The 16948-nt window shown below is 34.8% G+C and overlaps 1 protein-coding gene across 2 annotated transcripts in view; it reads left to right on the forward strand.

Annotated features, from left to right (window-relative positions):
• Positions 1-831, forward strand: part of LOC131063791 (peptidyl-prolyl cis-trans isomerase FKBP16-1, chloroplastic) — a 108766-nt gene extending 107935 nt beyond the window's left edge. For both annotated transcript variants that reach the window (XM_057997722.2, XM_057997721.2), the window contains 2 exons: positions 155-225; positions 498-831. In XM_057997722.2, coding sequence (XP_057853705.2) covers positions 155-225; positions 498-531 — 105 coding nt within the window. In that variant the 3' untranslated portion in view covers positions 532-831. The remainder of the gene's footprint in view (positions 1-154; positions 226-497) is intronic.
• Positions 832-16948: the final 16117 nt, after the last annotated feature.

Here is a 16948-nt window from a genome sequence, read left to right on the forward strand (position 1 = left end):
CATGAAGAATTTTCAGAGATCTTATATAGATTAAATTATTATTTGAGTTTTGATTTCAGACTTCATCACGAGGCGTAAAAAATATATACTCCTAAAGGCTAAGAAAGAACATGTATTTGACAATGCAAATTTACTTGATTGAATGTTATGACAGGGAAGAGAAGAGCACTTATACCTCCTTATGTTGGTTATACCACTGAAAATCTTGAGCCTCAACCTCTGGAGGTTAGACATTTCTGTTCTCTTACAAGCATTATGAGTTTTGTGTCTGGAATCTTAAAACATTCTTGCGTGGTTTGTCTTATAATTTTCTAGTTGAAAATCAATTAGATAGTTAGTTTTATTTCATTATTTTGAATTCACCAACCACTCTCAGCTCATCAGTCTTCATATACCTTTTATAGGATCTGAGCTTGTATAAAAACTTGACTACAGCAAAGTAATTCTCAGCTATGTTACTGTGTCTTCTATCATTAACAGTTGAGTGTGATTTGCAGTTTGGTCCCCGTAGAAGCCTGTTATCCCATGTGAAGGAGCCATTGGTTTTTGAAGTGCAGGTGCTGAAAGTGTTGTGAATGCCATGCTTATTCATCAGGCCTATGCACAGAGCCATTGGGTTTTAAAATGTAGGTGCTGAAAGTCTTGTGAATTCCATGCATTTTCCTCAGGCGTATGCACAATTTAGAAAAGAACAATAATAGATAATGGTCAAGTGTTTGGTAAACTGATACTTTTTTATGAGAGGCATCATTTCATGGTACAGAAGAGGCATATTTACCATGTTGTATCATCTGTACCTTATGAAATTCCACATATAAATTCCATTGTACACATGAGATCTCTTGTGGTAGTTTCTGTTAAGGATCATGGTGCATTAATCATATATGATCTTAGTTAGTCTCATTGTGTTTAGACTATGGGCTGACGGAAACATGAGATCTTCATCACTGGGATTCCAAATAGAGAGAAAAAGGAAGAAATTACCTTAATGTCCACAAATGGCGGGGTAGGGAAATAGTATTTATCAGTGATAATAATAGACGGGAGCACCTAAAACGTCTATCTAACAAAGTATGATTTTCTATTAAGCATGCTTAGTTTGCTTACACTATAGCTCATGCAGATTTCCTAATTTCATTTCTCAATGTCAAAGTTTCCTAAGGCAATGCAATACCTAATGGTCACAATTACAATGGATGCGGTCTTCTGAAACTCTCAGCAGGTGGTGTTGAGAGAACACAGGCATCTTTTGCACAAAATTTGGTACCATGCAGTTCTTAAATCTTCCTCATCAAAAATCAAAGTCGACAGAAACTTACTTTGAAAAGAACCATATAACACATCTTTTAACCAAATATTGGCTAGTTCTTGGGAATAGACATGTCAAGCAGGTGCAGAAAAGTTTCAATCATCCGCCTCTCTCCCAAAGTCCACTCAAAGTCCCTACAACTGCTGGTTATATCATAAAGTTGCACCATTTAGCTTTCATGGGTCAGCCTGCACACGAAGACCCTAAATTAAGACATTGAAAATGAACATATGGTTAAGACTTGTCGAGTACTGCAATTGCAAATGAGAGTGAGTGAAAAGCATTGATTACAAACAGTTCATACCTTTCTACGTTCATCCAATCTATACAACTTAGCAAAAGATAAATGAATACTCAACTGTTTTAAATAGTAATTCACTGCATCAAACCAGGGAAACTATTTTCTATATAAACAAAGCAGGGAGGTCCCTCCGCCTAGCCCTTTATAATGTAATGGAAGATTATTGTCAATCGTAATCAAAGAAATGGGACTCGGACTTGGCTCAGACGCGGCAAGGCCGAATCGAACTCGCACTTGGGACTCGGCGTCAAACTCGACTGGACTCGGGAAAGTGAAAAACTCAAGAAATTTAGAGATTTTTAAAGATTTAAAACTTGTTTCAGACACCCTTTATTGAATACACCTTAAAGACACAATAACATCATCAAATTCGGCTGATTTGATTACATACACAAGTATACATCAATCACAGCATAAACGCAAATTGTCGCTGAAGAAAATAACAAACATAGATATATAAATATTGTCAAATGTATACAATATTACAAAACTCATGGAATAAAAAATCCATGTCATCATATGATCATCATCAAATGTTTCATACAAATACCAAAGGTAAATACAACTACAAGCCTATGACTCAGAGGAGCGTGCACCCTCTCGCCCTGGCCCCCTGCGAAGGCGTTTAAGGTAGGTCCTGGATGATTCAGCAAACATAGTCACTCTCCGTGACACCATGCCATGCTCACCAACATCAGGAACAGCTGTGTCACTCTCAGTATTTCCTGTCTCTGCTCGTTCTCTCTGCTCGTCCTCTGCCATGGCTATAGCCTTAGCCTCTATATCTACCTGGTAGATCCAATCAGTGTCATCATCACTAAAGACAGCTACAGGAATCTTAGGATCTGTTTGACTCTCATTGGCCCACTCTGCTTCAAGATCAACCTCATCTAGAATGATAGGAGAAATATCAACTAATGCATTCTTTCTCATTCTCAAGCGGAGGTTGTAGTGAACAAAGACGAGATCATTCATCTTCTCCACAAATAATCTATTGCGCCTCTTGGAGTGTATGTGCTCAAACATACTCCAATTGCACTCACAACCTAATGCGCTACATGGTTGGCTCAAGATGCGAATGGCCAACTTCTGAATATTTGGTGTTGTTGGGCCAAAAAAGCTCCACCAATGATTTGAGTTTGAAATGAGAAAAACAAATAAAATTAGTCTCACTCATGAACTCATTTAACAAGTTACAATATACAATAAAACTAAAATTAAGCCTTACAATTTATTTTTACCTGGCATCATAGTTGTCCTACCGTCTTTGGCGACAGGACGAGAGAAGGTCTCCCCTTGTGCATCTAAGAACAACTGTAGCTATCGAATAAACTCTATCTGAGAAGTACCAGCAGGACCCATCTTCTCCATGATTGAGTATAGCCCATTAAGGACCTCCACATCAGCCTTGAAAGAAGGGATAAAATGGAATGTCGGATTCAAATAATAGGCTGCTGCATGGATGGGCCTATGAAGCCGATGATGCCATCTCCTATCAATGATCTCCCAAATGGGACCATACTTGCTCTCATCTCCTCCATAGACGAATCTGATGCCCTCCTTCACCCTATCCATGCCCTCATATATATAGCCCATTGCGGGCTTGTCTCCATCCACAACTCGCAACAAAACCACCAAGGGCTTAACAAACTGCAAAATTGAAAATATTGTGTAATTTAGAAAAGTGAGCAAATAAGAGAATACATAGAATAAGTTATAAAACATGAAGTTAAATTGTAGAATTTATAAAAAAATTACTTTCACTATCTCATCACAAGGGACCCAAAAGTCTTGCTCATCAAAAATGCAGTCTGCCATATCTTTCCCTGCAGGGGTGGTAGCATAGGATGAGGAAGACCACTCCTCACCAACAATCATACGTCTCAAGGCAGACTTAGACCTAAGCATGGACTGCAATGTGAGGAAGTTTGTGGCAAATCTTGTGATTCCTGGACGATGCAACTCCTACTCTGTGTATTGTCTCATAAGAGCCAACACCCATGCATGATTATATACAAATTTGCACACATTTCTTGCCCTTTCTACACATCTCTTGACCCATGGGATTTTTCAAATATCCTCCAACATGAGGTCAATGCAATGAGCAGCACATGGAGTCCAAACTATAGATGGGTGCCTCTCCATCAATAGTCTACCTACAACAACATAATTTGTTGCATTGTAAATTGTAATTAATGGAGGTACAAACTACAAGATAGTAATTAATTTGCAAACAAAATTAGTTTGTAATCAAAAGTTTATCCGCAACAACATAATTTGTTGCATTGTCGGTCACCACCTGTACCACGTTCTCCTCACCCACCTCATCAATCACCTCCTCTATCTGCTCACATAGGTAGGTGACATTCTTGCAATGGGCAAGGGCATCAATGGACTTGATGAAAACGGTGCCCCTTGAAATTAAAAAATAAAGCTAGGTCAATGATCATTCAATAAACCATTAGATAAAAAATAAAAAATTAAAGACTATATGAAACTAAAATTAATCAACCACCTGTAGAAGAAACAAGAAAATTAAGGAGAGTTCTATTTCTCCTATCCGTCCAACCATCAATCATGATGGTGCAACCTTTAGTGCTCCATATCTGGCTTTGTTCATCTAAATCCTTCTTCACATCATCCACCATTTGAGACAAAATGGGTCCCCTCAAATCACTCTCACTAGGGGCTTTGAACCCCGCCCCGCATATGGTAAGGGCATCAACCATTTCTTGCCAATAAGGAGACTTGTCGCAAATAAACTCAATGAGATAAGTTAAGTATACAAATTCAATGAGATAAGTTAAGTATAAAAATTAAAACAATCAAACATAAAAGTTATAAAACATTCACCTGGCTACAAAGAATGGAATACTGCTGTAGGTCCAAAACTTGCCAACTGCCATTTTAGCAGCATCATGGACCTCCTTGTTCCAACCCATACCCTCAAGCGACTGTTGGGACCCAGGAGTAGTGCGAGGCACAAAGAAGGAATCCAACCTAGATTTACGAATCCGAGGTCCAATGCTAACACTCCCACTACAACTACTAGTGCTAGGAGCATGAGAAGTGGTGGTGGCATTGCCACTTATAGAAGTAGAAGCGGAAGCACCAACAGTAGCAAACTGAGTGGGACGATATGAAGGTAAGGAAGAAGGGCCTCCAACACAACCTAACTGTGTTCCTCTTCCTAAATTTGCCTCTCTCCCAATGGCCACTCGATCCTTCTTTTGTTTCTTTTTCCTTTCAATTTCCTCAACCATTACATAACATTCACGTACGGCCTCAGGGAGTGCTTTTAGGCATGGTTTGACATCATGTCCACCCACACCAGCAATATGGTATTTCAGTCTATATATATACCTCCATGGAATATTGTTTTGCAAAATGTACATTTTGTTTGCCCCTTTCCTTGGCCTGGAAAATCCTCATGATATTTCCAAGCAGGGTCCTTTCTAATGGGGGTCTAGAAGCTAAAGTAGACATTTTCAGATAGTTTTGTGAAACATGAAGTTGAGGCAAATAATAAAGTGAAGTTTGCTGCAATAAAACATTACAAATACAAAATAAAATTAATACATACATTCAAAAAGACTAAAGTAGGGTTTGTCAAACCCTACTTTAAAAAAAAAAGAAATCTACAAACCCTACATACAACCCTACATAGTACATACAAACATACAAAAGATTTTGGAAGAAAATGTAAAACTTTCAAAATAAATGAATAGAAAATGGAATTTTTGCATACAAGAAACAAAATAATCTTCAAAAAAGCAATCTTACCTCTTACAACAAGCTTGAAATGAGCTGCAAACTCTTCCTATCCAACTCTTGATGCACCAAATCCAAACACAGTGCAACTCCAATGTGACAAATTGAAGAAAACTTGAGCTTCCTCCTTGTTGGTTTTTGTTCTATGCACCCTTGTTTTTCTTCCCAACTCACTTTACTCCTCCAATTTTTGCAAGTGAATGAAATGAGGTCACTTTTAGGGATAGGAGATAATTAATGAAAAAAAACGGATTTGAAAAAGCATTGAAGACTATTTTTTTTTGTTCTTTCATTAAGCTTCACGTGGGCCGAGTTTGGGGCTCAAGACTCACCAAGTTTGGCAAGTTTGAGCCAAACTCGCCAACTCAGCGAGTCTGGCGAGTTGCTTGCCAGACTCGGACAAGTTCGAGTCCGAGTCCCAGAGACTTGCCGAGCATGGCTCGAACTCGGACTCGCCGAGTTCAGGCGAGTCTTGGCGATTCCCGTTTCTTTGATCGTAATATAGAAAATTGTAATAATTTTTTGAATAATTGTGGAATTGGTTAATCCAGTATAGAATTACATGGTATGGGACTTACTAAATTTTCAATTAGTTTATTTTTGTTAGCATTAGAATATACCTCGATTTAATTTTGCATAGAGGGAGAAATGAATTTTAATATTCAAATAAAATAATTTACTATTAGAGAAAAGGGTGGCAATTACAACCAAAATGTTGGATCTTGAAATGACAACATTGAGATGAGCCCTCTAAATTCTGCTCTTGTAATAAGCATGGTTCGAATAGAGTGGGCAAGTACATATTGTAGGCTTATGTCTAGGCCTCCTTTGATATCTGCCTTGACAAAAGCTCATAGCTAGAGCCCTCACAACAACCTTCTTGTCCAAAAGAAACAAATCATATTACTTTAGGTATTAAACAGTTATAGCATATAAATGTGAACCAAATATGAGCATTGAGAATGAAAACTAAATGAAATTATGGTACTTAAAAATATGTGAATAGAGTTAGAAAGACATGTTTGATGAAAAAACGTAGGTTGGAAATGAAATAGGATGTTTGAGAGAGTATCCCTACAAATTTTGAGTTTATTTGAGCACTTGTAGATCTATGGTGTTGGTGTTTGATTGAGACATTGATGTGTATTCAAGTGTAGGTTTTTTTAGAGGATGCTCACCAAAATTCCATGATGTATGTCCCTTATGCTTGGAATTTTTTTATGTTTATCACCAAAGATAAGATCTAACCCATTGAAGTTGTGGATAAGAAAAATGTATCATGTTGTATGGAATACGACCTCAATTAGTTGCCTATTTGGCTTATTCCAATATCCATAATAACACCTAAGAAATATTATGAAATACTACTAGGGTGGAAATGATAGTGTAGATAGAAGCGTTGGGCCTAAGAGATGAAACCATTAGTAAGCCTTTTGCAATATGTTGGTATGTACTTCTGATGGAGATGAAATAGAGTATGTAGATTGTAGAATGTGGAAAAAGGATAGGGTAGGAATGAAGAAAAGATTTATATTTACAACCTTATGGGAATGAGAGTGTGTTTAAGGTTAGGGATGTTGGCAAGAGACACTGTACCAAAAGAGATAAGTGCTTGAGGAGTGTTTGGGTGTTGTCACTGATGGCAACTCAGATCAGAAGCTTCATCCGGAATATGCAGAATCATCCTACCAAAAATTCGAAGTCTACTTTGCTCAAGTCTGGAAGGTGGAACACAATGTTTGTCAAAGTAAGAATACATTGAGTAGAACTCAATTTTGGGTGCACATTTTTCTTTGCGATGGAAGAGGTAGTCGATTGGATGATTGGAATAGCTTAGTCCACAATACTAGCCTTCGGTATTGATTCTTGTGCAAGATTGAAGATCTGACATCCGACATTTAAGGAAGAACAAGGTTATTTGGGTGATTAGTGGTGTAGCGTGTTATGCATAATCTTTGGGATGATTTTGTTGATTGGTTCTGAGTTCGAGGTTGTGGAGTCGACATATGTGAAGCATATAATCAATTTGTTTTGGCTCGCATGCTCATTAATAATTGGATTGAGCCGACTTCTTTTTACATGTTTCATGTTTTGCAAATGTTTTTGGAGCCGACATGTTGGTGACCTAAATCAAGTGATGCGGATATATAAGACCGATCTATATGATCATTTTTGCGATCGATGTTGGTGTGTGAAGATTGTATGAGCGTTTGTGCGTAGTTTCACATGCGTTATCTTTGGATTATTGCTCTGGTGTATGACAAAACAACAGAACAGAGTAGTGTGCCAGAACAGTGGAAGTAAGATACTTTGTGCTTAACCGAAACTACACTTTGGCATTTGTAGATGCTATTCATCAGTTCAAACATTTAAGTTATTATTTGTAAACATTTGTAGGACAGTGGGTCCTTCAGGGGTTGTAGCCCTCTCTTGTAACTTAGCAGTGAGCTCTAGGTAGTGTGCCTGAATGCATGTGCATTTCCCTTATAATATTATTATACTACAATATTTTAATATTATGGGTCTCAATCCCACTGTGGTTTTTCCCTTTCTGGGTTTCCACGTAAAAATTTCGGTGTTATGGTTTTGTGCTTGTTTGTATTGAGTTTCTACACTTTACTTTTATTCATTTGCATCAAGTGGTTTAAGAATCAGTTCAAGAAAGTTAAAAATTGCAGAACACTGATTTGATAGCCACATAAAACCATAAAACCATATGCTACTCCTTCACTGATTTGATAGCCACTTAGTTGATGGTATGGGAAACCTTGTATGTGGCTTGCCACGTGTAAATATTGTCATTTCTAGGGAGCAATGATTGTATGGTATAGATAGTTGTTGCATACCCACATTGATTGTCTTGTTATGAGAATAGTCAACTCATAGCACTTTAATGATTTGGATTGGATCTTGATTCTAAATTTTTTAGAATTCTCACCCAAAGATCAATGCCATGATTTTTCGATCATCTTGTATCCTTCTTGAGTAGTCATAGTAGTTGATCTAGGAACTTAGCTCAGTCCCTGCCTTAGGGGGGGAACATCTTTGGTGCGAACATTATGTTTTTAAGAATAATTGTTAAAACAAGAAAAAATAGTTAATATTACAAGAATGAGATGTGATGTATTCTTTGCAATTGTAGATGAGTAAAATCAAACCACTATGAAGGGTGGTCAGATCCCTCGAGGATTCAAAATCCAACTCTCAACTTTGAGAAAACCTTTGGGGCACTATGACCTCTTAGTTTACTCACTACAATGAAAATGTGTGTGCAACTGTAGTATACTAGCAATTAAAAAAATTAGTTCACAAAAGACAAATTCAGGTTACGAGGGTCTTTTGAACAAGTTCTTAAGTTCTTTACCTAGGACACATGCACAAGTTTAGGACGACATCATGACACATGATCATCTTGTACAGATAGAGTGCAAGTAACTGTACCATAAAATGATGGGTAACAAGTATAATGTTTTGTAGACTACATAATATAAAAGATGCTAAAAATAAAGCATAAGACAAAAAGGAAACAACATAAATGACGAGAAAACATAGAGACACTCACAAAGGGTCCACAAAATGAAGCTTCCAGTCTGAACAACACCCTCTTTCATTGATACCTACACACATAAGATCACGGACAAAATGTTGAGGGTGACTGTGTTTAGAGGTTTGCCAAGGTCAAACCCCCATTTTGGTGTTCCCACCTGCATGGATAGCCTAAGAACATGATTGTAATAAAATGATAAGAGAGGTATAAACAAGAACAATGAAGTAAATAGATATGCTCAAACTAAAAATAATGGAATGTGCAAACAGCTTGAAAAGAGTTACCCTCCCTTCAACACTAGAAGTTGCATAGCTCATTGGAACAAGGAATGGCGACATCTCCTAAGTTGACAAAGCTTTGATAGGCGATAATGGTGGTCTAATAATTAAGAAAATGGGGTAATAGTGTAGGAAAGCTTGAGAATGTGAGAGAGAAAAATGAATGAGTTAGAGGGATGAAATGAGATCAAAATTGGAAGGTATAGGGTATTGGCAATCATCACGATATTGTTGCAAGCTCAAAGGGGCGTTACACAATTAGGGAGTATAACACTCCGATGACTACCTCAGTTGCTGATATTTGTAGGAGCTAGTGCCGTGCACTAACGTGTCCATAGTGTACACATGTCCATGCACAATCTAGACATAATGGTTGGGAAAACAGACATGGCGAGTGGCAAGTAAGGTTGGCAAAATGGAGGCTTATGCAACATGAAATTGCAAGAGGTACAATTTTTAGGACATTACATTTTTTCCTCACTTTAGAGAGCATATCAAACATGAAATGCATGATAAAGTAGAGAGAGAAAAGGATCAAGTGAGATATAACTAGGATGTAAAGGGGAAGTAGAGTCTTCTATCTATGCAAAGTTTCCCTATAGAAGAGATTTGAGTTAAGCCTTTGTGAGATAGTGTTGAGTTGTATCATCACAAACATGTTAGTTGCAGACAAGCATTAGATAGAAATAAAAAAATTAGATATAAAAATGATTATAGGCATCAGACAAAGATCATAAGACAACGATCAGTTAGACGGTGCCAATATATATGGGTAGTAAGTTGTGTAATGCTAAATTGTCATACAATTGATTGACCTATGGCTGCTACAAATTGTAGTGTAGGGAACAACGATAGAAAAGACGTGGAGATTAAAAAGACACAAATGCAGTGATTGGCCACCACACAATGCAATAAATAAGACAGTTGGATGCAGACATATCTCAAAAAGAAATTGATGCAACACAAAATACTCTCCTGCCTGCAAATTCAAAACTACAAACACAAAAAAATAATACAAGACTGTGTCCAAATTTCAACTAGATTGCAATAAATTTAATTACAAAGCTTAGACGTTCCATTGGCCTCTAATAGGTGCAACCACACTCTACTCGCTGAGCTCGGTCAATGCCCACACTTTTTCCCACCTGCGCAGCCTTTCCCCTCCTCTTCTGTCACGACGTTAATTCCCTTTTAATATTCGCAGTACCCCTTCGTATTCCTATCATTCAATTCCCCTTTTGCCTTATCGCCTGCCAAAGGTTTTTATCGGTTCATCTTTCAACACATTCAAACTCTTTGAGATGCTATCGATTCCTCTTCCCATTTTAAGAGGTATTTTATGAACTGCATTTTATTCCCTTTCTCATCGATCCCTTAATTGCCAAATAATTTAAAAATAAAAGCTTTCTTCCAGTTCCCAATTTGTCAAATAAAATGTTTGAAAGAACAATAATCTATATTTGTTTCAAGGCAGCAATCATAAATTTCTCCCAGCACACTTAATATAATTCCTCATCGCTCTTCAACATCATTGTCTTTTGGTCAATATAATTCTTTGCTTGCAATTCCATATAGATTGAGCTTCAAGCTCTTTGCTTTTGTCCTTGCATTGATCAACCACAGACCGTAAAGGTACTGGCAAAATTCATGGAATTCGATTTTACACCTGCCAAGGTAATATACATATTTTGCATTGGTTACAATCCTTAAGACCACACTTCTTTGGGGCATTTTGTCAAACAGTTTTTGCGTGCCCTGCCTATGCTTCCTTATTCGCACACGTCTACCAGGGCTGCAGAAACTACATCTAACTGAAATTTGCTCCCCATTATGCTTCGATGGTATTAATATTCTGCAGTTACATAAGGACTAGCTATGGAAAATTGGAATGCAACGTGTGTTGATGCCTTCTTGTAGCATTAGTCGAATGCTTTCTGCAAATCCATAAATTTGACAAACAATATTTATAATTCAATACCTTCTGGGTTGAAGTTGAGGAACTTGAGCACATCTCATTTGGACCAAAACACACTGCAAATATATTTTTTGTTGGTGTTGATTGCGAATGCACCCAGGTGCTCCTGCACCAGAAATATGTGACAAGAAATATGAAGATGATATCCCTACTTAAAATGAGATGTGCTACATGGAGAGGAGCACAAATCATTCTAAGGATAAAAAATTAACATGGAAATACAAATTCCCATTACACATTAAAGAATATTATATGATACATATGCATCACAAGCATGCACAATCAAAATAGGACCTCTAATTCAAACTTTCAACTTGCAACTTATTAGCATATGTATTGGTTAGCATTCCATCATAATAGGGAATCACAATAATATCAAGGTCTTTCTTACATTTTTAATCATATCATTTTTTATATAAATATTTTGATTACATTAAATTTGATCTTTAGTTTTTTACTATAATCTATGTATAATATTTTTGGTGTCATTTTTTTGTCTTTTAATCTAAATTTGAAATAAATCATTTTTTTTTAAACATTGTAAACTTTATTTCATATACATTAATTTTTTGAACAATAATTAGTTTTTTTAAAAATAGGGTGTATGCTCAACTTTTAATTTTTCAGAATGTGTCCATTTTAAAATTTAGTCAGAAATTAGATGAAACTACATGATCTCAACTAATTTTTAGGTAAAGTTATTTATGAAATACTTAAAACAAGCCAATATCTTAGTGGGGGCACTCTTCATTCTATGTTAATTTTTTTTTATTAAAATATGCCAAAAACTTTATGCTATCCCTATTTGAACCTTTTAATCTCTATTGTTAATACAATAATAGCTTATGAATTAGATTCTAAACATTGTGAATTTTGTTCTTCTCACATATTCAAACTTTGAGTATGAAGATCTTTAATTTTCAATTCAAGATTAGTTTTTATTAATTTCAAAAAAATAGGTCATTTTTTACCTCTTTTTAGACCCTCGTTTCTATATTGAATCTAGACATTTAAAAAAATACATATTTGAATTTTCCTTACTAATTTGTTGGCCAAAAAATTGTCAAAGCATGTTAAACACTCTTAAATTAATAATCTCTTAGATTTTAGCAATCCCCTTTAAGGTAATACCATCCATAAATTAGAGATGAGAAAAAAAAATTAAAAAAATCTCTAACCACAATACAATACAACCATGAAAATGTCATTAAATCTTTGATGACTAAGAGACCTTCCCAAACCCTTAGCCATAAGAATAAAAAGATAGGGGTGAGAGGTCACCTTTTAAAAAATCTCTAATAGTTAAAAAAAAAGAGATTAGATTTCATTAACAAAAATAGAGATATAAGAAAAAGTCACACAACTCATAACCCACTCAATCAACCTTGAACACAAATCAAAATAGATAAACCACTCTTAAGGAAGGACCATCTAATGCTATTATAAGCCTCATATATAATGGTTGTTGTGAAGAAAGTAGAAACTATTAAATTAGAGATTAAATAATTCATTTAAGCATTGATCCTAAATACTTTGACCGTAAATATCATTAAGAACTATGTTCTATATTATAAATATGATATACATGATTAAAATATAATGTATGATTAAAAAATAATGATTTCACATTAAATTGTGGCCATGTCAACAAAGAGGTTGTTAAAGCTCTAAATCAATTTAAAAAAAATTCTTTTATTGCAAGACATACAAATGAGCAATAATTCACCACGTTATGAGGAAAATGAACTTTCCTTGGATTTATTTTAGATATTAGAATAATGTATTAATATTTAGATAATATACATTATTAATTAAATTTAAGAAATATTAATAGGAACAATGTGTTTAATTCTATGACTAATGATTCATATATTAATCTAATATGTCTTGGGATTAGAAATAGGAAACCTAGTTTATTAATTGTATTAGATTAGAATATTTTGTTGATAATGTGTAGGCATAAGTGCAAGGATTATGAATGAATCCACAATATATATTTGTCCTATACTTGTGAATTTGGCCTATATGATCTACCTTCTATTCTTTAGAATGTCCTATTCTCTTTCTTTTGCATCTTTTGATATCTATGAATTGTTATTCATGCTTCTCAAATCATGATCTCTCTCTCCTAGAGAATATATTCATGAAATGTTTTGCTTTGATACCAAATGAAATCAAGAGCACATACAAATGAAATTGCAAATGCACGAAAGAATGCTAAACTAAAATTTTTCTAATGCACAAAAACATGCTAAACTAAAATTGATATTCAATCAAATGATTTTGATTTTATGATACATTGCATTAGCATTTTAAAGTCATTATTCCCATACATGAATTTCCAACCAACTATTAAACTAACAACTAACATAGAACTAATTTATTTGTTTTATATTTAATTAATCTAAACTACCCAACTTAATGTAATATTCAATAGTATCTATATTCTTTCTTTAATACAGGGCTTTACCCCCATAATAGGTATAACTTATCCTAAATTTTTTTTTTAAAATGTAATATTCAAATTGTGCATAAATCGTTAAAAATTACCTTATAATGATTCATGTGTAGAACTAAATCATTTTTAACGATCAATAAAGTGTGGAGCAAATGATAATCAAATAATGCACTCAAATCATCGATATCTAAATTATATTTAATTAACTTTTTGAGGGAAAGCTTCAACTAAATTTGTTAATCCTGAAATTGAAAAATGTATATATATGTGTATGTAATGAGATGAATAAGCAAAAGTATAGCAAAATGTAAAATATAAAGATGAAATGTGATGTAGAATTTACAAAATTAATTGCAATCAATGTGATCATTAAGCATGGGACTGATTGCAAATATCAATGTTATATCATCTGTTTTCATCGAATATCAAAGACGACTGATGGCTTCTAAAACTCTGGACTAACTAGCATTATATCCCAATCTGATCATATCACTTGGATCACAACTAAAAAAAAAAAATTAAAAAATATCAGTCTCCTATTAACATTACCATTAGCACAATTAATTACTAAATGATAAACTGAGAGCTACGCTTCCTATGTATTCTTTTTAATCTTCTTTGGTTTTTCAAATCTACGTTTGTTGTCCAAATGAATTTTTTAAATGGTCGGCTGCATCAGATGCACAATACCCTACAAAAGTCACAATGTAGAACTTGAAGTAGAACAACACAAATTAGGGAGTACATACGCCTTGTCGTAGTTTCAGATGGTTAAACAAAACAAAGAATGAGAAATAAGCATCAATAATATTTTATTGAACAACAACAAACTAACAATAATTTCCTTTCATTGGAAGATGACAAACTAAAATAATCTAAGTCATACTTCTTCATCCTCTAGTAACATGCAGACCTCCAGTTTAAATTGTTAAACTCTAATCAATATAACTATAAATTATGCCAATGTAATAAAATACACCTGTTACAAATAGATAATCTCACCACTATATTCTTATTTACATCTCACAATGTAGAAATGCTTATGATGTGAGGCCAAATATTATTTTTTTTAATAAATTTTGTGCCCATGACTCCCAACTAGTATTTCTAATGTATTTATGAATTTTGTACCCATTATTTTTGTGACTTGCAACTTGTATTTCTAATGTGAGGGTAAATGGTTTGTATGAATTTTGTATCCATGACTTTTATGACTTCCAAGTTGTATTTATAATGAGCAAAAGAAAAAATGATATATTATGAATTTTGTACCCTTTATTATGATCATTTATGGTGATTGCAGAGGACTTGCGTGGAAGCTCAAGGACAAGGAATGAATGCAATTGCAATGGTTTACACGAGCTACAAAGAATCCATCGCATCACTTCCTCATCGTTTTCTCTATAATTTGGCCATTGGCAGCATGTCTCACCAGAATTTCAGGCTTGGACTTTGCTCGACCAAGTACAAGCTTTCCTTGCCGGTTGTGCTCATGCGGCAGCTATGGCCCTTCGAATTTATTTGGTGGGAGGTCGGCATGGCCAGAGACAAAACGCTATCGCTAATCCTCTGAGATTAGCAGACTCTTTGGCAATCCCGTGTGAAATTTGTGAGTGGGCGCTGAGGACTATCCTTGGGGAAGAATGGATTGCACTGAACCCGATGGCTTCTCCAAACCTGGTGGCTTCCAAATTTGCGTCTATGGTGATGGACCTCACACAGTCTCAAGACTATACAAAGATGGTGGTGGGGGCTTTTGTACATTCAACATTGTTTACTTGGGAGGAATTGGACCTGCAGTTGGAGAAATATGATTTTTTTATTAGGGAGGTGTGGTGGGGAGGTTTTTTAAATAGAGATCTCTTCGTATTTGATTCAGTGCCAAGATCAGTTTTCCTCTCCTTCATCTATGGCTTGGGCTATGCATCTCCTCACACTTTTCTCCACGGGGTTCAACAGTTTGCATTTCAAATAGGAGAGCCATTGGCTTCAATTGTAATGGCTAAATTCAGGGTTGCGTGGGAAATTTGTGAACATGCTCAGGTTGATCCTCACGGGTATCATTTGTCTTTTCCAACTCCAATGGAGGTTGCTTCATCTCAAGAATCAAGGATGGTAATATGAAAGTTTCTCTAGCTGGGGTGGCGGGTTAATGCTGGTAGAATTAGGGTAGATCCGAACATGGCATTTTCAGCCTTGTAGTCTCTTAGTTTTTGATAATCTTGCTTCATCGTCTGTACGGGTTTAAATGTGTTGTTGTCCATATCGGGAAAGGTTTTGTCTCATTTAGTCTCTATTCACGGCTTTTTTCAAAGACCCCATGATCCAATAAATGGGGGCTGCTCTTTCAGAAATGTATCTAGTAGGGGAAAGGAGGTAGTTTCATTTTCTTTTAATTAAGTATATGCAAATCTTCAATTATTATTAATGTATTATAGGCCATGGCCTTTTGCTTAAAAAAAAAAAATATGTGACACCATAAATAAATCTTCTTATCTAAAACTGATAAGATACTTATTTCCCATATTCAAGTAAATAAGGTAAAAATAAAATATAATTTTCTTAGACCAATTGTTTTGATCTTAATTTGTCACATTATTAAATGCATAATAAGATGTAATAATAATAATATATTTTCATCTACATTCATAAGTTAATTTCTATAAATAAAAGATAAAAAATATTCAGAATAACTATTAAATATCCAATTGATCTTAGTTTGTCACACTATTAAATGCATAATAAGATGTAATAAAATAATATATTTTCATGTACATTAAGTTAATTTCTATAAATAAAACATAAAAAATACTCAAAATAGCTATTAGGTATTCATTAAACAATTGTCGAAAAATAGTTAGCCAACTCTCAACATTAACTCGTTTTAAATCATAACATTAACTACTTAAAAACACCTAATACTAAAAATTGGCTTAATTAATTACGAAGTTTGATGTTGAGTTAAGAGTACCTGATACATTAGTTGAGAACAAGGCAGACAACTTTTACTTTGAACCCATCATTTCACTCTCTCCTCCAGATCCATTTTTTGTTCTTTTATTCATTACGTTGACATTGACAACTGTATAATCAAGAAATAATTTCAAAAATATCAAATTTGGAGTTCTTCTATTTTCATCGGGATAGTTAACCCGATAGAGTGTTATTGCAGTAAAAAATTGTCAATGTTGTCATCGGGATAGCTATCCCGATAAGGTGTCTCCATTGCAAAAAGTGTCACGTTTGTCATCGGGATAGTTATCCCGATGAAGTGTCATTATGATAGTTTTCTCTATCACGTTTGGAAAA

Source organism: Cryptomeria japonica, chromosome 1 (genome assembly GCF_030272615.1).
Source record: "Cryptomeria japonica chromosome 1, Sugi_1.0, whole genome shotgun sequence".
NCBI classification, from domain to species: domain Eukaryota; kingdom Viridiplantae; phylum Streptophyta; class Pinopsida; order Cupressales; family Cupressaceae; genus Cryptomeria; species Cryptomeria japonica.